We start from the raw sequence: 27,252 nt of genomic DNA, 5'->3' as shown, positions 1-27,252 counted from the left end.
TGACCTGATCACAGTCTTCAAATGTGTTAAGGGCTGTTATAAAGAGGACTGTGATCAATTGTTCTCCATGTTCACTGAAGGTAGGACAAGAAACAACAGGCTTCATCGGCAGCAAGGGAGATTTAGGTTAGATATTAGGAAAAACTTACTAACTATAAGAGTAGTTAAGTTCTGAAATAAGCTTCCAAGGGAGGCTATGGAATCCTCATCATTGGAGGTTTTTAAGAACAGGTTGGACAAACACCTTTCAGGGATGATCCAGGTTTACTTGGTCCTCCCTCAGCACTAGGGGCTGGACTTGCTGACTTCGATGCCCTTTTCAGCCCTACATTTCTATGATTCCATAATTGTCCTGGGGTTGCTGTTCCAAAAGAGTAACAGAGCAGGTTGAGTAAGGACTGGTTGAAAATGGAGCTGGCTGGGACTGGGAAGCTGCAAGAAGCACGATTACCAGAGACCCCTGAGAGGCAGAGCTAGGCTGTATAAGGAGCTGAGGGAGTTCAGTTGATGGGGAGGGACCCAGGAGAGAGAAGCTAGGGAAAGTTCCCTGTCCCTCTGAAGGGCCTCAAAGAAGGTCCAGTATTTGGGATTGTCTCTGACCGGAAAGCATAGCTACAGGAGCAGGGCTACTTCCTACGGTGGGGCCCTGGGTGGAGAGGAACCCCCATCTAGGGTCTGTAAATACCAGGAAATGAGATACAAGCAGAAGGGCAGAAGGCTACTTTAAGTCGTATTTGGACTCCCAACACTATCCTGATGGGGGGAGGAGCACAGGAGGGCGAAGGACCTTTTTGTTTAGAGTTAAGCCCAGGTGATGTGAAAAAAACTGCTTTTCAGCTGAACCCTGGAATGGGACTGAATCCCAGAAGGGGAGCAGAACTGTTGTGTGACTTGGGCAAAGGGCTGAGCCACAGAAGACCCAGTGAGAGAGTACAGAGATGACACTGGTCATCAGAGCCGAGAAGGTGGCCACCAGAGGGGTGTGAGAGGTGCAGTCCCATGCATCGCCATGTCTCGGTACGTAGAGGCACCCTAGGGGTAAGCACTCACGTCAACAAGGGGAAACAATGAAAGCCTCTATAAACATAGTGCTGTCAATGCACAAACAAACTAGAGAATTTCCCCCCCCAGTAACTTCTTTTAGTTATACTGATCTTAGTTATTACAAGTCATTATTCTGTACCAAATGACTGGAGGCTAGCTAATGTGATGCCAATTTTTAAAAAGGGCTTCAGAGGCGATCCCAGCAATTACAGGCCGGTAAGCCTGACTTCAGTACTGGGCAAACTGTTTGAAACTATAGTAAAGAACAAACGTATCAGACACATAGATGAACATAATTTGTTGGGAAAGGGTCAACATGGTTTTTGTAAAGGGAAATCATGCCTCACCAATCTACTAGAATTCTTTGAGGGGGTCAACAAGCATGTGGACCAGGGGGATCCAGTGGATATAGTGTACTTAGATTTTCAGAAAGCCTTTGACAAGGTCCCCAGATAAGCTGTCATGGGATAAGGGGGAAGGTCCTCTCATGGATCGGTAACTAGCTAAAGGATAGGAAACAAAGGGAAGGAATAAATGGTCAGTTTTCAGAATGGAGAGAGGTAAATAGTGGTGTCCCCTAAGGGTCTGTACTGGGACCAGTCCTATTCAACGTATTCATAAATGATCTGGAAAAAGGGGTAAACAGTGAGGTGGCAAAATTTGCAGATGATACAAAACTACTCTGGATAGTTAAGTCCCAGGCAGACTACGAAGAGCTACAAAAGGATCTCACAAAACTGGGTGACTGGGCAACAAAATGGCAGATGAAATTCAAGGTTGATAAATGCAAAGAAATGCACATTGGAAAACATAATCCCAACTATACAAATAAAATGATGGGGTCTAAATTATCTGTTACCACTCAAGAAAGAGATCTTGGAGTCACTGTGGACAGTTCTCTGAAAACATCCACTCAATGTGCAGCGGCAGTCAAAAAAGAAAACAGAATGTTGAGAATCATTAAGAAAGGGATTGATAATAAGATAGAAAATATCATATTGCCTCTATATAAATCCATACGTGCAGATGTGGTTGCCCCGTCTCAAAAAAGATATATTGGAATTGGAAAAGGTTCAGAAAAGGGCAACAAAAATGATTAGGGGTATGGAAAGGCTGCTGTATGTGGAAAGATACGAAAACTGGACTTTTCAGCTTGGAAAAGAGACGACTAAGGGGGGATATGATTGACATCTATAAAATCATGACTGGTGTGAAGAAAGTAAATAAGGAAGTGTTATTTACTCCTTCTCATAAGACAAGAACTGGGGTCACCAAATGAAATTAATAGGCTGAAGGTTTAAAACAAACAAAAGGAAGTATTTTTTCACAGAACGCACAGTAAGTCTGTGGAACTCTTTGCCAGAGCATGTTGTGAAGGCCAAGACTATAACAGGGTTCAAAAAAGAACTAGGTGAGTTCATGGAGGATAGGTCCAGCAATGGCTATTAGCTAGGGTGGGCAAGGATGATGTCCTGTTTGCCGGAAGCTGGGAATGGGTGACAGGGAATGGATCACTTGATGATTAACTGTTCTGTTCACTCCCTCTGGGGCACCTGGCATTGGCCATTGTCAGAAGACAGGATACTGGGCTAGATGGACCTTTGGTCTGATCCAATATGGCCATTCTTATGTTATTATTATAGAATATAATAATATGTAGCGAGGTGGTCACCCCGCTCCGGCCCTGAAGGGTTAAAGCAGCCCTGGAGAGGGCTGTGGCTGGAGAAAAGCTAGGCTGATTGGGAAACCAGCCACAGCTGTAGCCAGTGCAATCAGGGCCCAGCTGGCCCTTTCAAGAAGGCGGTGGGCCAGAAGGACTGAGACATTCTCTCTCTAGCTGTCAGAGAGAGAAGGACCTGGCTGTCTGGGAAGCTGAGGAGGGTACCTAGGGTGGAGCAGTGCTGGGGAAGGGCAGAGGGAGCTGGGGAGCTCCAGCCTAGCAAAGCCCCAGGCTGCAGGCTGAGTTAAGGGCCCACAAAAGGGCACTAGGGCTGCAGAGGGGCAGCCCAGGAATAGGCAGAGGCAGCTGGTCCAACCCCCCTTGCCGATGATGAGTGGTCTACAGACTGCAGTCTGCCCCAGTGAGCGGGGGCTAAATGGAGACTGGCAGTAGCCACTGAGGCAAGGTGGGGTTAGGGGGTTGGGGGCTCCCCTTGGAGGGCAGACACAGAGTGAGGGGGTACTGTGGTGGGCAGAACCCTGATGTAGAGGGGCACCGGGAGGGACGTGGGGGCCAGCGGCAGGCGAGACACTGGCCTGCAGAGGGCGCTCCGGGCTGGAAGAGCTAATTCCCAGGACGACCAGCAGGAGGCGCTGCGCCAGTGAGTCATCGCCCCATCACATAATATAAAAGTGTGATTGTAAAGTTGATGGGATCCTTTTAGGACTGAAGTTACACTACATCCAGTTTGAATATTTAGCTTTTAAAAATTTAAATATTAATATTTTTAATATTTAGCATTCCCTTCAAATGTACTTACTGTTAAAGAATATATAGCTGGCTCTATATTATACAGATCTCGGTCTAATGGAGAAAATTGCTGGTACATTGGACAGTTCTTGTCCCACAGAACAGGGGGTTTCAAAACACACCCACAGCCACCATTCGCCTCAAACATCGCTGCATTAAGATGCAGAGGGAGATCTGCAAAAGTAAAGCAGTCACAACTGAAAAATAGTGAAGATTCAATAGAAAGACAGCAAAATGTGGGTTTTTAAAAAATTACTGTTAAAATTGAATTGATAGTATAAAACTATTATTAAATTTCTGGGGACAGCTTTAACTTACATATCCAAGTTGCCCAAATAGTTTATACTTTAAAAAATAAGGATTTTCTAGTTTTACCCCTTTTCTAGTTTTTGTTCTATTTAGGACTTGGCCACACCCATGAACAATACCTAGCAAGTTTCCTGAGATTTGCCCCAAAATCTAGGATGAAAAAAATGGATTGTGTAATTTGAAGACAGCTGAATGGAGCAACTTTTTATGAAAACCCAAAAGGTAAGGGAGCATAAATAGGGATAGAATATAGCCCAAAGATCGTAACCAACACTGCATCAGTACCCAGACTTTGTTCCAGAGGAGTCACTTCTAGGATAAGGGAATTCAGTGCCTTTGTATTCTTAAAAAGTTATCATAAATGATATTATGGGTCTAGCAGTGTAAAAGTGCTGGATTCCAGCCAATTATGGTATATGTGGGTGAAGTGCTCTAGGCACTTCCATGTCATCAGTGAGGCAAAAGACCTACCAAATTAGGCACAGAATTCCAGTATTCTGGAAGCACTAATTCACATAGGGCTAGATTGCTTTTAGCCTTAACATAGTTGCACAATGGAATAAAGCCAGGTAAAGCCCGCCGACACATCTCAAATGGCCACATGGAATTTTACCCAAATCATGTGTCTCCCTTCTGGGTACAGTGCAAGGTGTGATGTTCTCTGCAGCAAGCAAGTGGGTGAGGAAGGTTGGTTGGTTGGGCATGTGTTGGGAAGGAAGATGCACCCTTTCAAGAGCTGACATAAATTACCTCCCTGGGAACAAGAGGGGAGCACGGGATGAATTGTGCCTGTTAGAGTCACAATTTCTCCCAAGGCTATTTCTGGAGTGGTGCCCTTATGCAACACTTCTTATGCAGGCTGTACTAATGGAAACAATCTGGTCCCTATTCTTTATGAGTTACCACCCAGGTATATATTCACTTAAAACTTCACATCTGCCACAATGTAGTTTACTGTATATCTTTTTCTTTTTGTAGTTGGTTTAAATCTTTTTCAAGTACAGTATCTTTGCCAAATAACCCAACATCTGTTTAATAAATCCACAAATACAGATGATGGTAAGGTAAAGAAATATTATGGTAAATACAGTTTCATAATTAAGGAAGCACTTCTTTTATAATATTTAAAATGTACATAAATATATATTACTAGAGGAATTATTCTACCCATACCATCAGTTTGATAGTTAACTGCCACAAGCTGTATTCCATGGAGCCAGAATATAAGGGGATGGGGGTTTGAAGAGTCAATGCGTGTGGCAGCAGGATATGTTCTCAATAGCTGACAGGTGGTATGCTCAATCAGTTTCTGAGAATACCGTCTGCACAGACGTTTGGCAGCATTCTCATTCAGTGAAGAGATATGATAACATTTAGGTGTCCTTATGATAGCACTGAGAGAAGTTGTAGGGTTGAAAGGAGGAGAACAAAGTTCTTCCCAGGTTTGCCGGGCACCCTCAAAAGGACCTGGAAAATAAACATTAATCTCAAATTATAGCTGCAGATCCTCAAACCTCAAGCATCAGTTTTTTCCTGTGAAGTATATTTATGTATTTTGGATTGGGTAAAAATAAATGATCTCTAGAAACCACACTGTTCACATAGGTATCACGTTTCTTTCTTCATATGCAGTAAGGGCAATTAGTGAGAGACTGACTACATAATGGTTAAATACTAATTGATACTGTAACTAGACATGTATTAATAGATATTTCCATAAATAAATATTTGAATATCATTCCCTTGAATTAAATGAGTATATTTTTAATATGGTATTTAATGTGTGAGCATATCTTAACAATTTGAAATGAGTCTTGACTCTTAATTCATTGCTGGAAACCTTTAGAATATTGCTAGTACGCTGCTTGGAATACAGAGATTGTTTAAATGGAAAGCATATAAAATTTCTTTAAGACTACTATGTAACTTTCAAACTTAACTATACAGCCTGCAGTAAAAGATGGACAGCCAAATTCTCTGCTGATTTATATCCCTTGCAGCCCCACTGAAGTTTGCACAAAGACTAAGTGCAGGATTTTGCCCAAAGACTATGGCGAAGCTTTTCAAGACATAAAATGGCAGTTAGCTGTTTAACTGTCATTTGCACCTGTGAAAATCTCCTCCCGTATCTTTTAAGATATAGATTCATGTTCAAGCTATAAGATGCAAATATTTTAGTTGTGAATCAATCATTCTCATCAGTAATTTTAACTGACTGACTTTATGCCTCCAGCATATTAATCCTATACTAACATTCCATACTTTACAGTTGATTCTTTATAAATAAGTTATGGTAATAGCTGCACTGTTAATGAAAAGTGATTCCAAAATTCAAGAGCAGCATGCACACAGTAAATTGTTTGATCTTTAACAACTTGATCTGGTGTATGTGTTGGACTACAGAGTCATTCCACGTGATTGGTGAAAGAAGATCCTGACTTTACCTTTTCCAGATGCTTTGGCAAGTGTTGCTGGCTCCCCAGGGCTTAGTCTGCCCGGATTGTTGCCAAAAATGGACTTCCTGCTTTTTCTTTCCTTTCCTCTGCTAGAGCCAGATGGGTTTAGCGTTGACAGGCCTGTTCCCATAAAAGTAAAATAAATAAGCCAAAAAACATGACCAAGAGGGCATGACATTTTCCATCATTTTCCACGTTATTCTTTGAGGCACTAATACTAAAGTAGCACACAGGACAACTAGCATATTATTCCCAGTAACTGAGTCTAACTATATTTACAATCATCAACACAGGAAAAAAAATCTTTGTGACATAACTGTTGCCTGAGATTTATTTTTGGCTAGAGAGCAGGAAGTGATTTAAGTTACAGAACAGTCCCAATGACTCTCAAAACAAATTCTACACCGAACAGTCACAATAAACTCAGACCTAAAAACTAATGCTACCCATCACATATCCAACTAGTTTTTCAGGTAAATCAAAACATACAAGTATAGCATATCATGGTACTGACACACTGTAGGCAATGACACTGTGTGTTCAAATGAACCTGGCAAAAATGACTACATTTGCTGTAAGGACAATCCCAAAGAATCGTAGGGTAATATACTAGTTGATCCATAAGTCTTTTCCAGTCTGTGACGTTATTGATATAATCTGGGACCATATAGATCATTGTTGCAACCAAGGTCCTGTAGTGGCACCCAAATCTTGTATAAAGGGGGTCAAATGGGGTGTCTAAGACAAGGTTATGGATTATTGGTTATAATTATGCTGTCTATATGTGTGTATCAGTGTTATAGTTGAAGTTATGAATATTGGCTCTATACTGTCTGTGTTGCAAACTTATGCTATGCTTCTGGGTGACATCCCAGACAAGCTGGTGTTAGCTCTGCCTAGCCTGCTTGATGGCCCATTAAGAACCATCAGCTATACAATGGACTCATTGAGAAAAGGCAAATATGCCTTAAGACTCAGCAAAGTATGCAGGGACTGGCCCATGTGACTCCAGACTCCATTTTGCTGTAATTTTCCACAGTAAGAACAAAGAGGTGTTCTTACACCTGGAAAAGTCTATATAAGGCTGATGCCTCATCTCCGTAGGGTTTTCAATCCTGCTTCACACCTCTGGAGGAACTTTGCTACAAGCTGAAGCTTTGAACAAAGGACTGAGGACCCATCCCAGCGGGGGATGTATTCCAGAGACTTGATTGAAACCTGCAGTTTATTCTATCACTGCTGCAAGCCTGAACCAAGAACTTTGCCATTACTGTATGTAATTGATTCCATTTAACCAATTCTAACTCCCATCCCTATCTTTTTCCTTTTATGAATAAACCTTTAGATTTTAGATTCCAAAGGATTGGCAACAGCGTGATTTGTGGGTAAGATCTAATTTGTATATTGACCTGGGTCTGGGGCTTGGTCCTTTGGGATCAGGAGAACCTTTTTCTTTTACTGGGGTATTGGTTTTCATAACCATTTGTCCCCATAATGAGTGGCACTGGTGGTAATACTGGGAAACTGGGGTGCCTAAGGAGATTGCTTGTGAGACTTGCGGTTAGCCAGTGGGGGGAGACCGAAGTCCTCCTAGTCTGGCTGGTTTGGTTTGCCTTAGAGGTGGAAAAAACCCCAGCCCTGGGCTGTAACTGCCCTGTTTGAGCAATTTGTCCTGAGTTGGCACTCTCAGTTGGGTTCTGCCAGAACCGCATCGTCACACAGTCCATCTTATATTATATTAAAACTAGTATTTATAATTCATATTTCAACCATGGAAAATATTTGTAAGTGTGGAAAATCTTTTAATCACTTAATGATTGTGACTGTTTTGAGATACTCAGATGAAAAGCACTATAATAAATATTATTATTCCATATACATATATTCAAAACAAAACAATCATTAAGGACATGATCTAAAGTTCACTGAAATCAGTGGATTCCATTTCCACTGATTTAAATTCCTTTCCATTGATTTCAGTGGGTTTTGATCAGATCTAACTGAAATACAAAGTAAAAATATATCAAGGAGTTCTTTTGACATCCGCTCAACACACGAAAGCCATGTGAAGAATGCTATTGGAACTCCACGACATATTTGTAACTTAAATTTTTCTTAATTTTTCATTAAAAATTGAAAAAATATTGCGCAAAAAAATGTAAATTGAAAACTTAAGTTACAATAGAAGAAAATACTGAATTTACACTGCAAATTAACATTTTAACTACTAATTTGAAGCTTAGTAGAAGTTGGATTCTGCCCCACTGAACTCAACCTATTGCAGATTAGCAGTGAGGTCTCAATCCTTCAAACGCTTTTGCACATACGGAATGAAGTTAAGCACATGATTTCAATGGAGCCACTCATGGCTTCCAAGGTCCACAGCTCTGGGGCAGCCCCTCCAGGCCAGGGCTTCCAGGCTTCCTGACAGAGCTGGGAGCCTGAGTTCCACTGTTTGGCTCCCAGCTCCCCAGCCGGGAGACTGGGAAACATGAGAACCTCAGCTTGACCCAGGAAATCCAGGAAGTGCCCAGTGTTTTCAGATTTCCAGGCTAGCTGGCTCCCTGTGCTGCCTGCTTGGGAATTGGGCTGCATGGGGAGCCACCTGGCCCCAAAGGCTAGAAGTCCTGGGTCCCCTGGCCTGGGACAGTTCAGGTTGGGGCTGCCCAGGAACCACAGACCATGGGACTCCAAGGGCTGTTCAGTGGCAGCAATGAAACTGACAAGAATGTCAGTTTCACTCAGCAGCTGCAGCAGTCCCAGGGATCATTCCTTGTTTAGGAAACACCATGTTTTGGTGTTTAAAAATTATTATTTTTTTTTTAAGATGTCCAGTTTGCAGGAGATTTCAAAATATCAAAAATTTCCCACAAACTGGAAATCTCTAGTTTTGGCCAGTTCTACCCACTATTAACAAAGGGACACAATGAAGGAAATAAAGATAATATTTTTGTAAAAGGAAGGTGCTATAAGAACAAGTACTTCAACTCTAATATCCTGTGTATTGGCTAGTACCACTGGGAGAATTATCTGTGTTAAACATAGCTACCTATATTAGAATAATAATCAGTTGCAAAATAAAACTTCAGATTATTTAGGAAGAAGATGGAGTAACTGATAACACATAGCAGACTTCTGGCCTTTCAACATGTATTTGGCCAGATCCTGGACCTTGATATAGCTCATTTGCACTGCTCCAGCAGCACAAAGTATCTGTAAAACTGGGGTGACTTGTTACATGGTTAATTTCCAGGTGGTGTAGAGGCTGCATAGCCAGCCCTATGCCACCTCTTCATCTGCTTCCCTGACATACGGGGAATGGCCAGAGCACTGATGGCCCGAATGGTCCTTTGGTGGCCATCTGTAGCCAGGAGCAAACTAGAGCAGTGCTAAAGCTGCTCTAAGTTGCGCCTGGGGCCAGCCCAGTCCATGGCCAAGAGCATAAAAGGTGGTACAAAATGGATGTCACCTGGACCCTAGAACTGGGCCCACTGGGTGAGTTAATTTTTTCTGGTGTTGGGTCCTTTCCACATTGGAGGATTAAGTAAAGTCTCAAAGGAGGAAAACTTTTGGCAATCAAGTCTTATGTTTCAAGACCGTGTTGTGGAGACAGTCACTGAGGAAACAGACTAACCTGTTACCTAAATTATCTGAGGGCAAAGCAAAACACTAGTGTAAGTTGAGCCCTAGCCACATGTGATGGCTCAGGGGCAAACTGCATCTGTGATCTGTCCCCCAGTCTCTACTTCAGGCACCTTTTCCAAGTGACAGGGCCTCTACCTGTTGCACTCTTCCCACAGTGGCACTCTTTGGATTGGATCAATAGGCAACAACACTCCTTATTCCCACTCTGCTGTCATAGTTACAGGGCCTCTTGAGTGCACCTCTCAGGTGACAGGTTTCTCTGCCTTTCCCTCTCTCTCTCGGTGGAACTCCATGGCTTTATCACTCCTAGACTGGATCCCTGGGTGGCAACTCCCTGATTCCAACTGTGTTAAGATGACAGACACAGCTGTTATTGGTCCCTGCAAGACACACCTCTCTGGAAGCCTGTGACCACTGGCTGATTAAGGTGACTCAGCACAGCTCCTTCCAAAGAGACATACTGTCCATTCACAGAATGTTACATAGCAAACAGAGGAAAAGGTTAAAACCACAAAAGGTCTGCCTGCCTGGGTCCTGTCTATAGTTCATCACCTCTCTCAAAGCATAAGTGAACCCAACTGCCACAGAGCCCTGCTGCACACTCTGCCTATCTCAGTCTCTCTTGCAGAGTCTCTCCCTTAGCATCTACAAACAACTCATTCTCCCTTTCTCTCTAGGCAGGGATTTTTCAGTGGAGCATTGTTCTTTTGATTTTAAACTCTGGCCGTGGCAAAACAGCAGTGTAACATTCGGGTGGCACCTAGGAAGAGCATCTTCCTCATTTAGTAGCTCTGCCATTGCCCCCTGGAAGTTGTTTATCCAAAGCTTAGCTGTGACCATGGTGTTGTTTCCTGGCTTTTCCTAACAACCCCTTTTAATTCAACTCCATGTAGTCAGACAGGTAAAACGAGCAGGTAAAATGAGGTAACATTCATAATATTCATAGACATAATACAGACATTCTTGTTCTCCACACCATAAACAAATCAGAACAGATAACATGCTTTCATGAATTAGAGGAGGGTACTATAATAAGTGCCAATCGACATGAGCTTATGGAAAATATATGTTATTAAACTCACGATCTCTTTTTTTGATGAGATTACAAGTTGGGTTGATAAAGGTAACAGTGCTGATGTAATATACTTAGACTTCTGTAAGGCATTTGAGTTGGCACCACACAACATTTTGATTAAGAAACTAGATCAATACAAGTTCAACATGGCACACATTAAATGGATTAAAAACTGACTAACTGATAGATCTCAAAATGGAATTGTAATTGGGGAATCATCGTCAACTGGTAACATTTCCAGTGGGGTCCCACAGGAATCAATTCTTGGCCCTATCCTGTTTAGCATTTTTATCAATGAGAAGGAAGAAAACATGTTTGTTTTAGGATGTGTAAACAGGGGAATATCAAGTAAAAGTAGGGAGGTTATATTACCGCTCTATTTGGCTTTGATGCAACCAATACTGGAATACTGTTTCCAGTTCTGGTCATCAGAGCTGATTGCTCCAAAACTATAGTTACTATCTGTTCCTTGAGAGTACAGGTTGTTGACCGGGGCACTGCATCAGGCAGTGTTCAAGTGTTAGCCTAGGTCTTCACATTCACATTTGGAGTAATTCCCCTAGCTTTCACTTGGTCATATGGTCACCAGGTCTGGTGTCCACAATTCAAGAAGGATGTTGATAAATTGGAGATGGGTCAGGGAAGAGCTACAAAAATGATTAAAGAATTAAAAACATGCCTTATAGTGAAAGACTCAAGGAGCTCAATCTATGTAGTTTAATGAACAGAAGGTTAAGGGATGACTTGATCACAATTTAGAAATACCTACAGAACAGAAACTTGATAATAAAGGGCTCTTCCGCCTATCAGACAAAGGAACAACATGGCTGGAAGTTGATGCTGGACAAATTCAGACTAGAAATAAGTTGCAATTTTTTAACAGAGAGTGTAATTAACCAAAATTACCTAAGGGTTGGAACAATTTCCTAAGGGTTGTTGTGGATTCTCCTTCGCTGAAAATGTTATAATCAAAATTGGACTTTTTTCTAAAAGATAAACTCTAGTTTAAACAAGAAATAATTCAAGGAAATCCTCTGGCCTGTGTTATACAGGAGGTCAGACGAGAGATGATCACAGTGGTCCCTTCTGGCCTTATGATCTAAGATTGGCTTCCTCAGAAAGAGCCAAATCATAAGTGCAAAACACAAAACAAGTAAAAGGGGCCAGAGGAAAGAAATCTTCTCTTTAGACTATATAGCAACAGCAGAGCCACCTTGCAGCCACTCCTGCTATTCAGGACTACATTACCCCCACCCCTTCCCAACTTTTGCGTCCATTCCCCTCTCCGGAAGAAACTAGTCAGTAGATCCACATAATTATGGATCCACCAGCCTTGTCCCCTGCTCCAACCCCAATATCCTCTAAGGCCTGTGAAGTGTTTCCAGCTTTCTCTCCCCTTGCTGCACAGTGGAATCACATCAGTTGCACAGTGGTCAGGGACTCTATGTCCACTAAGAGAAGGGCAGGATTTTTCCCAAAGGAGGGGGCATATAAACGTTAACTTGGGAAAATAGTCTTTATGGGTTCTAGCTATGCCTATAAAAGTGTCCTCCCTGTGAAAGAAACTGATTTTCTTATTTGTTCTAATTATGTTTTGAATTAAAACAAAGGAGAAATTTAATTATGGCAAGCGAGTATTTATTTTCTAATTGAATTTTAGGAACATTTTAGAAAGTCAGAAATTTGTGTATTAAAATGTTTGAGTAATTGAAACTGTATGAAAGATGGAAAATACTACTCTTTGCTCAGAAGAGAATAATGTTTGACTTGAAAGACAACTGGAATTACTTCACTGCAGATTATATTAAGGGGACAGCTAAATTAAAAATCACCAATCTTATTTTTTAACTTGCCGTTGTTACAAGTTACACCTAACATTCATAAAACTAAGAGATTAGAGAAATGTTTTTCTCTAATTTTTCAATTTGTTTCCCTTGACTTTGTGTAAATTAATTTCTGATTATATTTCTTTTTGTATTAAATCCTAATGTGCAATAGTTGCCAATATTTCTGTAGAGAACTGTTCTACTAAAGAAGCTGAATTCTCATTTCAACAAACTATCAATAATGAACAGTAAATTAGCAATTTAAAACACGAGTTAGTATACAGAATGTACAGTATATTAGCCAAAATACACTCATCCTCAGTGTTCTGTTCTGAGCAAATAAAAACAAGTAATCTCAATTTCAGTTCCTCCACCTCCTACTGTTTTCCAATCCCTATCTCTCCACCACTACAGAATGAAGCCCTTCCTACATCTCTATCCTCCTGCGGATCGCTGCTACATGCCTATAATGGGTCATTTTCTTCCTGCCACCCATCCACCTTACCTGGGCTGCAGGCCTGCTCTCCAGATGTTGTCTACGCCTGGTTCCATGCCAGTTTCCCTTTTAGCCTCATCCCCAATATGACCTCTCTCTCTCTCCATTCCTCAGCTGGTGTCTAGCCCAATTACTGGGTCACCGGGGATGTAGATAATAATGTCAGGGGTGCAGGTGAGAGGGAAGGCTTCTGACAGTGGTGAGACAAGCTAAGTTGGAACTTATTCTTAAAGAGTTCTGACCTGCTCTGCCTCCCAGAGGCTGGAAATTCTTCTTCAGACCTGGCACAGCAGCTCCTTAGGTGAAATTCCAATGAAAATCCTTATGAAATAGCTTGTTCTTAGTTACCATTCAGATAGGAATTAGCCAGTTTACTACAGTTTAAAGATTGGAGTGCTTTTTTCCTCCATGACAAACGCAGCACATAGAATCATCAGCCATCATACAGAATCCATAACCACAAAAAGGCATGTTCCCCACATATTACAGTTTGAATTCTGCAGTTACAATTAGATCACTGTAATGTTCCAAATATTTAGAAAATGTAAAGCAATAAGCATACTTACCAGGGAATTTCACAGCTTGGCAATAGATGACAAGATCTGAGAGCTCCGGTGCTATCTGTCTACTTTCCTTCTTATTTTGTGGAAGATAAAATTCTTCACCCAGTTCCATGTCATAAACCTAAGTGACAATTCAAGTGATGTATATACAAAAGGTTTGAAAATGAAAATATTCTAGCATACCTCATATACACCCTCGATGTGGCTTTATCACATTCAGCACACATGATTCTGTATCCTCACATAATGGATTTATGCATGCATCTATTTTTCCCATTCATTACCATACATTAGTATCATTTGTATTGCAGTAGTACTCAAAATACACCTAGATAACTTTAAAAATCCAGCCCTAAGTTACTTCTGACTAATAGCAGGAGTGAGATCTCAGCAACTCATTTGCATTCAACAAGATGCTATTCAGTGAAGACAAGTGCAAAGTACTACACTTAGGAAGGAAATACCAAATACACAACTACAAAATGGGGGATAAATGGCTAGCTGCTGGTGCTGCTGAAAAGGATGTGGTGGTTATACTGGATCAAAAACCGAATAGGAGTCACTGTGATGCACTTGCGAAAAAGGCTAACATTCTGGGTTGTATTAACAGCAGCGTCCTATGTAAGACATGGGAGGTGATTATCCCACTCTACTCGGCACTGGTGAAGCCTAAGCTGGAATATTGTGTTCAATTCTGGGTGCCAGACTTCAGGAAAGATGTGGACAAATTGGAGAGAGTTCAGAGAAGAGCAACAAAAATGACAAAGGGTTTAGAAAACCTGACCTATGAGGAAAGGTTAAAAAAATGGGCATACATAGTCTTGAGAAAAGAAAACTCAAGGGGGACCTGATAACAGTCTTCAAATATGTTAAGGGCTGTTATAAAGAGCACTGTGATCAATTGTTCTCCATGTCCAATGAAGGTAGGCCAAGAGGAATTAATATGTAGCAAGGGAGATTTAGGTTAGATATTAAGAAAAACTTTCTAACTATAAGGGTAGTTAAGCTCTGGAATAGGCTTCCAAGGGAGGTTGTAGAGTCTCCAGCATTGGAGGTCTTTAAGAAAAGGTTAGAGAAACTACCTTAGCACTGGGGGCTGGACTTGATAATTTCTCAAGATCCCTTCCAGCACTACATTTCTATGATTCTGACGACGATGTCTTAAGCCCATGTCTCCTCAAATACACTCATTCTCCACCCACACCCTCCATGTCATTCTCTACACTATTTTTTTTATCCTGCACTCTTGAAAGCAGGAAACCAAGCATATGGAGGGCTTGAGACTTACTACCAGTCAGTATGAGGGTTCATACCTAGACCAGATATCCCAAAGAATGCAACACCTGATCTGGTAATTTATTTAAGTGACCAAATAAATGGGAGTTCAGCTCGTGAAAATATGGCACTAGTACTTTACCTTACTTGTGCTCCCATGTAGCCTCTGATTACACTTGTGGAGTGCACAGGGTCGGCTCCAGGCACCAGCTAAAGAAGCAGGTGTTTGGGGCGGCCAATACCAAGGGGCGGCACTCCGGCCGCTATTGGGGCGGCATGTCCGGGTCTTTGGCGGCAATTCTGCGGCGGGTCCCTCACTCCTTCTCGGAACGAAGGACTTGCCACTGAATTGCCGCTGAAGAGCGGAGCGGTGTGATCGTGCTGCCGCGGCTTTTTTTTTTTTTTTTTTGACGCTTGGGGCGGCAGAAAACCTGGAGCCGGCCCTGGGAGTGCAGCAGCCTTGCAATCCCTGCTCAACACGACAAAGAATAACAGTATTCCTTTATATATTAAGGAATCACCAGTCAAGACCCTGAAGGGAGGCTTTCCATCCTACACTTTATTTTTAACCCCTTTTTATACATGTTAATCCATAGATAGGGAGCTTCACTCAGTGTAAAGCAGAGGTGTGTGATACTTTCTGTTCATAAAGACAAAATGACTTTAAAAACCAGTTTCTCATTTTACTTTTTGTAAATTTTACTAAAAGCAAAATGCAATTCTGCCAGTTAACTGAAAAAGTTGTACCACATAATATGTGCATAGTTGAGAGGAGGGGAAGGTTGATGTTCAAGTTGAACTTCCAGCAATAATCTGGTAGATGAGACTCCCTATGTGCATGGGAATAGCTCACATTAACAATGGCTGAATGTATGATAATCATTAAGGAGAGACCTACACTATCTGTTACAATCTGAATCTCATCAACCAACAGCTGTGAGACTTTGTCACAACTGGAAAAAACCTGAGAGAGAAAGACAGTACAACAGCTGGAAGAAAATTCCATAGAAGGTCATCTTTAAATGAGTGAAAAATTATTTCAAATTCATATATTTTTGTTTTGTTTTGTTTGTTTGTTTATTTGAAATACTAGTGCAGATATTTTTTCACATGCTCTTGATGGAAAACAAGAAGGGTGGGAAACTGCGGGATAGAATACAGCTGCCGGGGACAGTGAATACGCACGGAGAGATGTCTGGAGATTTTAGCAAAATCGCACAAAAAGAAAATGGGTCAAAGGGGCTGTTAAAAATGGGATGAACCAGCTGCAATAGTGAGAAAAAATACATGCAATCTTATGAATAAAATTCATTTTTGCTTGTAAAAGAAGACAAGGCACATATTCATGCATCAGCACCATTTTTCTTCTAGTAAGCACCCATGGGGTTGCTTTGAGGTAAAGGGAGTCAGTTTTAATCACCTATCTGAGGCATTGTTTTACAAAGAGTATTGTCACATAAGCAAGCAAAATGGTAGAAGTTGGATTGTTAATGTGACAAATTAATGCAAAAATTGACATTTCTTATGTTGAGCCAGTTTATATGCAGCCAATATACTGGTGCACTTTTTTTTAACTGACTTGAAGTTTTGTTTCAGAGTAGCAGCCGTGTTAGTCTGTATCCGCAAAAAGAACAGGAGTACTTGTGGCACCTTAGAGACTAACAAATTTATTAGAGCATAAGCTTTCGTGGGCTACAGCCCACTTCTTCGGATGCATCCGAAGAAGTGGGCTGTAGCCCACGAAAGCTTATGCTCTAATAAATTTGTTAGTCTCTAAGGTGCCACAAGTACTCCTGTTCTTTTTGAAGTTTTGTAATTTTGTCAGGTTTGTTTCCCAGTGTTTATTTTTTAAAATCAATTTTTGAAAAAAGTTATTAATTGGTGTTGTTTTCACTTTAGATTGAAAGAGAAAGATGCACATAGAAATTCATGATATTCAATACCTTGCAGGAATATACTAAGTGTGGATTTCTCTATGTATCTCATAATATTAATATATGTATAAAATACATTATGATCTAATTATTACTGATTAACAACACAAAACTCACATAAACCTGGATCATTAATAAAAAAGATTGCGCAGATCTGTTCTAAATAAATGTATATTATCTTGATTTAAAACAGTATAAGATATACCTTTCAGGAAAAAGTCTAAAAGAGATTTTTCTTTTAAACTCTACTACGAAAACTATCATTTTAAATAACTATAGTGATAAATGTATTGGTTTTCTTAAATGCATTGTGGACAGTGGGCCATATTTTGTCTTTGTTCTGTGCACAGAGCTCCCATTGAACTAAATGGAAACAGTAAAGATGGAGTCAGTATACCGTGCACCCAAGCCTGGAAAAATTTTCTGATGAGCCCAGCATTTTGCATATATCATGAGGAGTGTGTGTCAAAAATGAGTTCACAGTGAAGTACAATAATATCTGGTAAATTGCTTAGGTTTGGAAAAAAAGTAATCTTCAAATCTGATAAACAGTGTGTGTTCCATGGAATTACGAAAGTCATGAAGATAAAGCATAAACTTTATAAGCTGCAGTTAAGTACTCTGCAAAACCATATGGTATTTATCAACAACGATTGCTTTTTATATAAAAACTCAACTTACTTTCATAAACATCAGTTATAGCACTATACATATGGAGCATAATCACAGAAAATCAAGACTTGTATAATTCTGATAGTGAGATGGACAGTCTTTTATAAAGAGCAAGGGCAGGGAAGCTTAAACTGCATCAACAGAATTTGAAACAAGAGTGAATTACTATAATTGTGAATGGACACTGTACTTCACTGCTAGATATGAGCCTGACTAAGAATTTACTCTCAATCCATAATAGCAGTGTTGGCCAGGAGCTGACCAAGGAACCACTGTGACTGAGTCACAGTATGCTTCCTGACTCCACTCTTCCTCTGGTGCAGCATGGCTGTCTCCTGCAGTGGGCAGGGATGGAGCAGGGGACAGCCTCACTGAGAACAGAACTCGGCCACCGCTGTTTAGATTATGTTTTTGAAACCCTTACCTTTTATCAACTTTAGCAATCTGTTTAATATTTTAGAGTTCTTTATTAGGTCACTTTGCCACCACATGCTAATGAGTTAATAAATAATATATTCCCACCTACAGTACAACCAACCAACACTGTGTAGATTATCCAGATGGAATTTAACAACAACCTTCCATTAAAGTCAACTCTTTTGTTTTATACTATTTTTCTCTGCTAGTAAGGTTAGGGACTTGATCTGATGCCCATTAAAGCCAGTGGAAAGACTCCCATTGACTTCAGTAGGCACTGGCTCACAGCCTACAAACTTCTTTGCTTATTTTTATTGCTGTTGCATACTGGTTTAATGAGTTCAATGTTGTGTCCACAATGACCTCTGAATCCTTTTCTTGACCTGGATGCTTGTTGCATTTACCTTATCTTCCCTAGGATGGTTCCCTGCTTCCAGTTATTTGTCTACATTAAAGTGCATTTGCCATGTGTTGGTTCAGTCACCTGAGCAAATCAAATCCTTTTGAAGCTGGATCCATGTCAAAAGGTTTGGGGGAGAGGAAAAAAAAGTACTACCTTTCCTTTATTGTTATAAGTAATGCAATCAGTCTTCTTTATTCTCTTGGCAGTTTCTTCATTATATTCAAATTGCAGTTTATCACTGGATGATTTAGTCTCAGGTCGGTCTTCCAGAATGTTATCTAGAAATTAATTGATTTTAGATAAACAATATGCAGGCCAAGAATTAACTGCAAATTTTATTTCAACTACAAGTTGTTTTGGATAAAGGACCTAGTTACATGTCTGAATAACCAACTGGCAAAAATAACTTATTTACTGGTTAAAGCATTTCTCCTTCATTGGTAATATTCTTTTTTAAGAATAAGGATTGATTCTTGTTAGTATGTGGCTCTTCTATGAAACCTTCTACACTGTCTTTTTTGTTCAGTAGATATTAAAACCAGAAAATCATTTAATAAATATGAGTTAAAATATTTCCACATCCTCTTTGGCAAATCAAGAAACAAAGGCTTGCCACCGAAAGTATTTAAGAGGTGTTATTCCTGAATATTCAAGAATTGCAGAAGTTTATCAGTTAATATAGTTTAGTCAGTAATCAGTAATTTTAAAAGGTATCTTCACATTTCAGACTTCGATTCATGCTGCCCCCACTCACATACACACACTTCCTATATGCTTGAGGCATTCTCCTCCATTAAAAAGAATGCCTCATGTACGTGCTAGAGACTTACCCTGATTGGCTCCCCAAATCAGAGTGATTTATAAGAATGGAAGAACTGCCACAATGGGAAACATTTTTTGTTTACTCTGGCTCTCTATACAGTGTGTGTGTGTGTGTGTGTGTGTGTGTGTGTGTGTGTGTGTGTGTGTGTGTGTGTGTGAATAAATAAACCTTCTAAGTGTCTCAGTAGCTTATTAAATATAATTTTTGGACCACAGTATCTTTATGAATAAACAGTGTTTCATATGCAGCTTTCCAATGATACCTGACCAGTAAATAAGGCATAATGACACCATTTGAATGCATTTTAAATTAATACAAAGGAGGTACACCTCTACCTCGATATAACGCTGTCCTTGGGAGCCAAAAAATCTTACCGCATTATAGGTGAAACTGCGTTATATAGAACTTGCTTTGATCCACCGGAGTGCGCAGCCCCGCCCCCCCGGAGCACTGCTTTACCGCGTTATATCCGAATTTGTGTTATATCGGGTCACGTTATATCGGGGTAGAGGTGTACCATATATTTACACTATATACTTTTAACAAGTTGGAGACACAGTGCTGAAATTCATGCAGTTAAAATGCTCAACCAAATGGCTTTTACCTTCCTGGCTGTTAGGAGCAGGAGAAGCATTAAGGACATCAGCTACAGGAAAACAGAGTCAGAAAGGGGAGAAGAGTAAAGGAAATTAAGAAATACAGCCAGAAAAAATGAAAATTAAGTGTCAATTTTAAAACTATGAGCATTATGCAAAACTACAGCATTGCTAAAGGAAAATAAAACTGAAATCTTCTAAAGTTTTCAGATGATTATTATTTAGATTAGTTCTGCCAAACATTATAATAGTTAAAACAAACAAACAGTGTAACCATTTTATTAAAGCAGTAAAGCATGCCACAGGTTACTTTTTGTACTGCACTGTGCACAATTGTTTGTTGATTTCAGATTTTTCCAGCCTTCTCCTAATGGAACATGTTTCAAGTACAACTTACAGTGGGCAACTTGCAATTTCTTCCTGGCCAATACGTAAGAAACATCTGCACTTGAAGAGCATATTTTCATCTATGCCACCTGAAGATTCTTCTACAGAGGGAGAATCTTCAGGTAGGCAATTAAGCAGTCTTTCCAGCTATCTTGTGCTGCTGGAACAGCACAAAGCCGATGGAGCAGGCACCAAAATCTGACCCACTTTCATATTTATCTTAGGAAAATCCAAAGCAGTCATTAAGTCTCCTTATTAAATTTTATTTTGTTAATTTCATCATCACCAACAGAGAAACAAAATAAATTTCATTTGTGAAAGGTTTCGCTGTGCCACTTAAACACAAGTCTGGCACTACAGGAAGTGCTGAGCTTTGTGCCTTTCATAAACTTGGTCACCTGTGTAAAGGCCAGGCACTATCTGGCCTTAGGTTTTAATAAATGAAATATTTTATTCTTTTGCCATGTCTCTGGGTGGTATGAATTTGGCAACCAGTTGTGATGTATCTTGACATGACACATTTTCTGACAGTTATCAGTTATGAAACTAACATCACTTTTGAATGTCTTGGGCCAATTCATTCCTAGTGTAACTTCACTGACGACTTCAGGAACATGTCCAGGCCCCAGACTGCAAGTGTATATGCTGCGCTCAGTAGAAGGATGTTCTGCAGCTGTTCTGAATACTGTCCCTGAAAAATTGTTTGAATGTTGGCACCATGATTTAACTCTTAGCACAAAAATCACTAGTTTAACTTATTAACGACAGCAATGGCATGCTTGCAAACATATATGGACACTTAGGGCTACATTGTAACTATAAGATCTGACCTAAACAAGTGCCTCTGTGATTTGGCCCTGCCCCATGAGCAGTCCAGGAAGAACAGAGTCAAAATCTCCTTCACAATTTCCCCACTGCTCTAGTGAGGGAGCAAACTTTGCCAGGCCTATACCCAGTGCAACGTAGGCCACCAGACACCCAGGTACATCTATGCTATCAGTAGCTCTTGGGAGATGGAGCCAAGGATCTGCCCACTTCCTGCCCGTTTGTGTAGGCCATGGGTTGTAGTGGCTCTGCAAAGCCTGCTTCCCCTCCTGTGCTGCTATCTATGAAGCGTATGGCAAGACGGTAAGGGAATGCCTTATGCCCCCTTACCTCCTTATACCACTGCACAAGCCAGGCCACTCTTCAGCCCTTAGGGAAAAGGAATTAATATGAAGAATGCATGATCTCTGAGGTGTTAAAACCCTCAAAGAAAACAGGGTTTATGTAAAATACAGTTCATTGTAATTCATTTATATACACTATTATTTTGATGTAATTTAGAATGAATATGTTATCACTCATTATAAGTGATACTAGATTATATAGTAACAAATACATAAAATGTGGAAAGCCTAATTTTCTCATGCAAATGTCTCACTACATCTTGTTTGATCTATTCTAACTGAAGCAAATTTAAACAGTTAAAGTCAGTCATAAGTATGGAGAAACTTTATAAACCAAGAATTCTCTAAATACAGCATTGAAATATATATTTCTTTACCATCAGAGAGAGATTCATAGTCATAGTCATATTCATCCTCTTCATCCTCCTCCTCTTCATTATTAGTGGTGGGGTTACCAGCATTGCCACCATTACTGGCCTGGGCTTGCATGTATGCCAGTTGGTGAGCCTACAGCATTAAAATAATTTTTAAAGCTCTCAAATATTGAAACAGCAAAAAAGTTCTATTTATAATATTCTTATTCATATGTATCTGTTCAGAGTCCTGTTTTTATAGGAGGAAAAATAGCTATTCTAAAGGCTTGTCTACATGGGAAGGTTATACCAGTAAAAAGTGAAGAGTGAATTTAAACATCTGTAGTTACACAGGTATAAAGCCCCATGTGCCCATTGTTAGTCCAATATAAGAGTTTATGGTTTAGTTTATGGCACTTTGGAATCAGTTTAGACAAAACAAAAAAATCCAAAAAACATACGGGGAGTTAATGGTTTAACTATAGTGGTTGACTGGTGAAACTTTCCTGTGTACAGAAGCCCCAAAATTCCTCCCATCTCCCAAAATAGTTTATTTACTGTTAACTATGATTCCATGAATGGGTTTAAATCTCCTACTGTAATCTCTGAAAATCCATGTAACATTGATACCTGCATTACAGGAGTTGTTAATAAACTAGAATTTCAAGGAAGATCTGACTGTGAATCATATATAATTGTCCAGCTTTTTGGATTATTTACTGGGCTTACATTTACCCAAAGTGAAAAGGGAGTCATTGTGGATCTATAGATAAGATCACACTTTTGAAAAAGTCCAGTTCCCACTAAATAATCCATTTCACTACATGGGATGTTTGCCATTAATTCCAAGCCGTTGGTAACTGGAACACAGTTATTGTTCAGTCCCTGTGGAAAAAATGAAGGACGGGCTGAGCTGTATAGATTAAAATAAAAGGGATTGTAATGTAAAGGAAGCTTGCATTGTTGTTGCCCACATGGCACTCAATTTCCTTGTAAAGAGAAAACTCCAACTTCTGTAAGAGCATTACATTCATTGCAAAAATTAAAAGATGGAGGAGATGTCACAAAAGGATATATACATAAATAATAAGAACAACTACATATTTCAGGAAATTTTTCTACCTATCATATGGAAATACAGTATAATAAAAATGGTAAAATTCTGCCATGAAATAAAATCAATTGGTAACAAGAGAAAAAAAATATTTGTTTAAAGCACCTGGCTTCAATATGGTAAAAATACAGCAGAACTTTGCTAAATCCAAAAATACAACAAAATATTACAAAACAAAATGCACACACACAAAAACCTTGAGGTGGTCTCTCCCCATTTCTGAGCAAACATTTATTAGCAAAGTGTTTGGTAAGACTACATTACTTTTACCAAATATACTACATTGTGCTTACTACGTATCATAATTAAAACTAAAAAACATGAAAATAAACCAAGTATTTTTGTAATTATATATATTTATATTATGTTGATATATAATCCACAATGGGTTTCCCAGTGTGCATTAGACTGGTTCTGTTGTCCATGTTACATTGGCAAAACTTTAACTACTATTGTTTGTTTCCAAACCACAACTTAAATCTCAGAATGTTTGTTAGGGAAATAATTTACCTTTTGTTTTAAAATATCCACTGGAGTTTGATGGGCTTTGAGTTTTTTGTTTTTCAGCAGCACTTTTCTTCTCAGTTGGTCCGGTGAAGGGAGCATTGGATCATCAGAGAAGTCACTCTCAAATAAAAACTTAGTTACCAGCTTATCTCCAAATACATTCTGAAATATTGAGAATATGTGAGATATCATGAAAAACAAAACCCCCAGCCATGCACTTTGAATAATATAATACACTATGACTAACCTTAAAAATTTCAGCCATCTTGCGTTGCTGAGGCAATGAACAGTGGTTCTCTATAGATATGATGATTGGCATATCAGAGGTGATAAAGGCACTGCGATCAATAGCTTCAACTACATCCTATAAGAACCAAAATGTAACTGTTACAAGAGTTAGAATTCTCTAATTTGAAAAGCATAAAATATTTATAGTTGATTATTTCCAAGTTTTGATTCCATGATTCAAAATACAATATGACTTTATATTGTCTGTTGCTATTCCATTTAGGGTTGTCTGCACTGCATCTGAGATTGTGCTTTCCAGCACGGGCAGACAGACACACGCTAGTTCTGCTTGAGCTAACACACAGTAAAACTAGCAGTGTAGGCCCATGAGGTTGCATGGGCCGCAGCTTGGCCTAGGCATCCGAGTACGTACCTGAGGCTCCAGGCATGTTTGTACTCAGGTGGCTAGCTCCAGCTGCTGCCTGTGCTACCCCCGGCTACTCTTCTATTTGTAGTGTGCTAGCTTGAACATTGCTAGCATGTGCCTGTCTACCCGTGTTGGGAAGAACGCTCCCATGTGCAACGTAGACATATCCACACGCTGGGTCCTAGGCCCTAGGACCCTGCGAGGTGGGAGGGTCCCAGAGCTCAGGCTGTAGCCCAAACCTGAATGTCTACACCGCAGTTAAACAGCCCCTTTAGCATGAGCCCCACATCAGCTGGCACAAGCCAGCCACGGGTGTCTAATTGCAGTGTACACAAACCCTTGGTGACTTGTTTTCTTCTAGAAGGATAATTGTTGCTTCATAAACTGGTATCTTCATACAAGTGAACAAGTTATTAAACTTCTTTCTTGATTAATTTATATTTTCTGCAAGAAATTGTCAATATACCTTAAAAGGGATCTTAGTAGTGAGTGTATGTCCATGATAAATGATAGGCATCCCATCATCACCATCCCAGCAGTCTAATTCCACACTCCTACAGCCTTGTAAGAGAACCTGTAACACAAATGAATAATAGATTCCATGTGAAAAGCAACTGTACAAAAACAAAGAGAGAAAAGGGGTTGCAATGCTAAATGGCAGCTGGGGGAAGTTGCTGCCCATGAAAGCTACTTTATTGTGGTGTGAAAGGAAACCATGGAAGCTACTATCCCAAACAATTGGATCCCACAGAGAGAGAGAGAGAGCGAGAGCAGGAAAATGAAGAATATTAGAAAGCAAGAATTAAAAAGAAAGGTTCCTATTAGAAATAGAAAGAAATTTCAGAAGCTACCAGCATTGCTGCTGGAGGCAGAGAGAATGGGAATTTGGTTGCTGAGTGGGGTCAGCTGCCTCCCATGCAGCCCCTCGTGCCCCAGATAGGAATGCCCAGTCGAAAAGGGACCCTGGCGGCTCTGGTCAGCACTGCTGACCGGGCCATTAAAAGTCCAGACAGCGGCAGCAGGTGAGGAGGGGGCCTGCAGTAGCTCTTTCTGTGGAGCTCATGGGCGGTGCGAGCCCTAGTGGGCAGAGGGCGGATCCCAGCGGAAGGCCTGGGAAAGGCACCCGGCTGCAGGCTGAGGCCAGCAGGGTTAACCCTGGGCAGCAGCCACCGTGATGGCCGGGGGCTCCCTGCAGAGCGGGCATTGTGGCCTTTAGGAAGTACCTTCAGCCCTCTCCCTGCCCGGCCTGCTGCTCCCTGGTTGGTGGGAGCGGAGTAGGCCCAGCTCCCGAGGACCTGCATGCAGCTGGCGGCAGGGAAGGGGGCCAGGGCAAGCTGCAACCGCCTGCCCCAGGCCCAGTAGCCTGCTCCACGGGGGCTGCTGCACCGGGCTTGTCTTGGGACCATGCAACCAGCTGCACCCGGCTGGTCAGTCTCCTCCCAGGGTGAATGGGCTGTGCAGAAGCATGGGGCTAAAGTTGGGCTGCTCTCCCCGGGAACGGGTCCCAGCAGAGTCGGGCAGCAGTTGGGCATGGAGGCCCCAGCCAACGGCCAGGCTGGGGGGTCACTGCAAACGGCAGGGGGAGACGGAAGGGGCCTGCAGCAGCGCTCTCTCTAGAGCTGCTGTGATTTGGGCTACGCTGGGGGTGCAGCGAGCCAGGGGCAGCATTCCCCCGCCCCGCATTCCAGAGAACAGGAAAAACTTTTGTCCTCGGTGTGCTGGCCGAGCTGTGTGTCCAGGATTCATGGCAAATAGAACAGCCTCTGAGATCCAGGAAAAGCCAGGGCAGCACTGGTGCGTCTGCTATTTAAGGGGCCGCCTAACAAAAGCACCTGCCGGAGCCCTTGCAAACCCACCAGGCAGAGTTTCCCGGAGCCCACACCCCAAACCTCCTCCCGCGCCCCAACCCCCTGCCACAGCTCAGAGCACACTCTGAATCCCTTGGCCCCAGTCTGGAGCCCCCTCCTGCATCCCAAACCCCTCACCCCCAGCCCCACCCTAGAGCCCACACTCCCAGCCGGAGCCCTCACCCCCTCCCGCACCCCAATCCCTTGCCCCAGCCTGGTGAAAATGAGCGAGTGAGCGTTGGAGGAGGGGGGATGAAGTGACCGGGGGTGGGGTCTCAGGGAAGGGGCGGGGCAAGGGTGTTCGGTTTCCTGAAATTAGAAAGTTGGCAACCCTAGCCCCAGGGTACCTCTGTGATGCTCTGCTAACAGTTTCTCCCTCAAAAGTCTTCTTAAACGATCTCTGCTTAGGGCTTTCTTGTCCATTCATCACCCTTCTAAGGGGGTTTGAGTTTATTCACATAAATAAATCTCCAAGATAAAACTCAAAGTCTGAAAATACAGTGCATCAGTTTTACCCTCGTCAGTTCACTCCCAGGCTTTTCCTGCCTGTAGTCTCGGGCTACAACTACACACAAAACAAAACAAAACAAAAAACCACAGCAGCAAGTTTCAGAGCCCAGGTTAACTGACTCGGCCTTGTGTTATGGGGCTAAAAATAGCAGTGTAGACATTTGGGCTCGGGCTGGAGCCTAGGGTCTGAGACCCTTCCCCTCACTGCGTTTCAGTTGATTGGGGCTCCAAGACTTATTGCTGTGGGTCTTTTTCTGCTGAGTAGACATACCCTCAGTAGGGAAACCCCATGTCCCAGGTCTTTCTGCTGGAGCCTGCTCACTCACAGCAGTCTCCAATTCACCCTATTACCAGGCCTTCTTGCCTAGAGCTTTTCCTGCTTTAGCAGGCCACCCCCAGGCCCTACTTTGCTGGAATTATATGTCTCTGGCTTCCAAACCCCCTGGTATCAAGGTCGTCACTGCAGAAGTCTAACTGCCTTCATTTCTTCCTGCAGTTCCCTGAGCTTCCCCCTTCACTGTAGCCATCTGCTGCCCTTTATAAGGAATCACCTGATCCAACCCAGGTTTGCCTCTTATCAGGATTGGATAGCCCCGAACTCTCCAGCCCATAAAGGCAAGACACCCTATCACAGTTGCAAAAAGTGTCCCTTAAAGGGCCAGGAGCTTACACTGGGAGAGAAATATTTACATCTTCCTGCCTGCAG

At 41.5% G+C, this 27,252-nt stretch overlaps 1 protein-coding gene across 1 annotated transcript in view; it reads right to left on the bottom strand.

The window, feature by feature from the left end:
• Nucleotides 1-27,252, bottom strand: part of PLCE1 (phospholipase C epsilon 1) — a 288,279-nt gene that overhangs the window by 23,200 nt on the left and 237,827 nt on the right. Inside the window, exons 16-25 of the mRNA XM_065407590.1 lie at nucleotides 24,656-24,763; nucleotides 23,782-23,898; nucleotides 23,538-23,696; nucleotides 21,938-22,067; nucleotides 20,013-20,054; nucleotides 18,739-18,863; nucleotides 13,888-14,005; nucleotides 6,268-6,399; nucleotides 4,997-5,290; nucleotides 3,525-3,688 (exon numbers count right to left, since the gene is read on the bottom strand). Coding sequence (XP_065263662.1) covers nucleotides 3,525-3,688; nucleotides 4,997-5,290; nucleotides 6,268-6,399; nucleotides 13,888-14,005; nucleotides 18,739-18,863; nucleotides 20,013-20,054; nucleotides 21,938-22,067; nucleotides 23,538-23,696; nucleotides 23,782-23,898; nucleotides 24,656-24,763 — 1,389 coding nt within the window. The remainder of the gene's footprint in view (nucleotides 1-3,524; nucleotides 3,689-4,996; nucleotides 5,291-6,267; nucleotides 6,400-13,887; nucleotides 14,006-18,738; nucleotides 18,864-20,012; nucleotides 20,055-21,937; nucleotides 22,068-23,537; nucleotides 23,697-23,781; nucleotides 23,899-24,655; nucleotides 24,764-27,252) is intronic.

Source organism: Emys orbicularis, chromosome 7, assembly GCF_028017835.1.
Source record: "Emys orbicularis isolate rEmyOrb1 chromosome 7, rEmyOrb1.hap1, whole genome shotgun sequence".
NCBI classification, from domain to species: Eukaryota; Metazoa; Chordata; order Testudines; family Emydidae; genus Emys; species Emys orbicularis.
The sequence above is the reverse complement of the archived record's forward strand: the minus strand, read 5'-3'. Positions and strand labels throughout refer to the sequence as shown.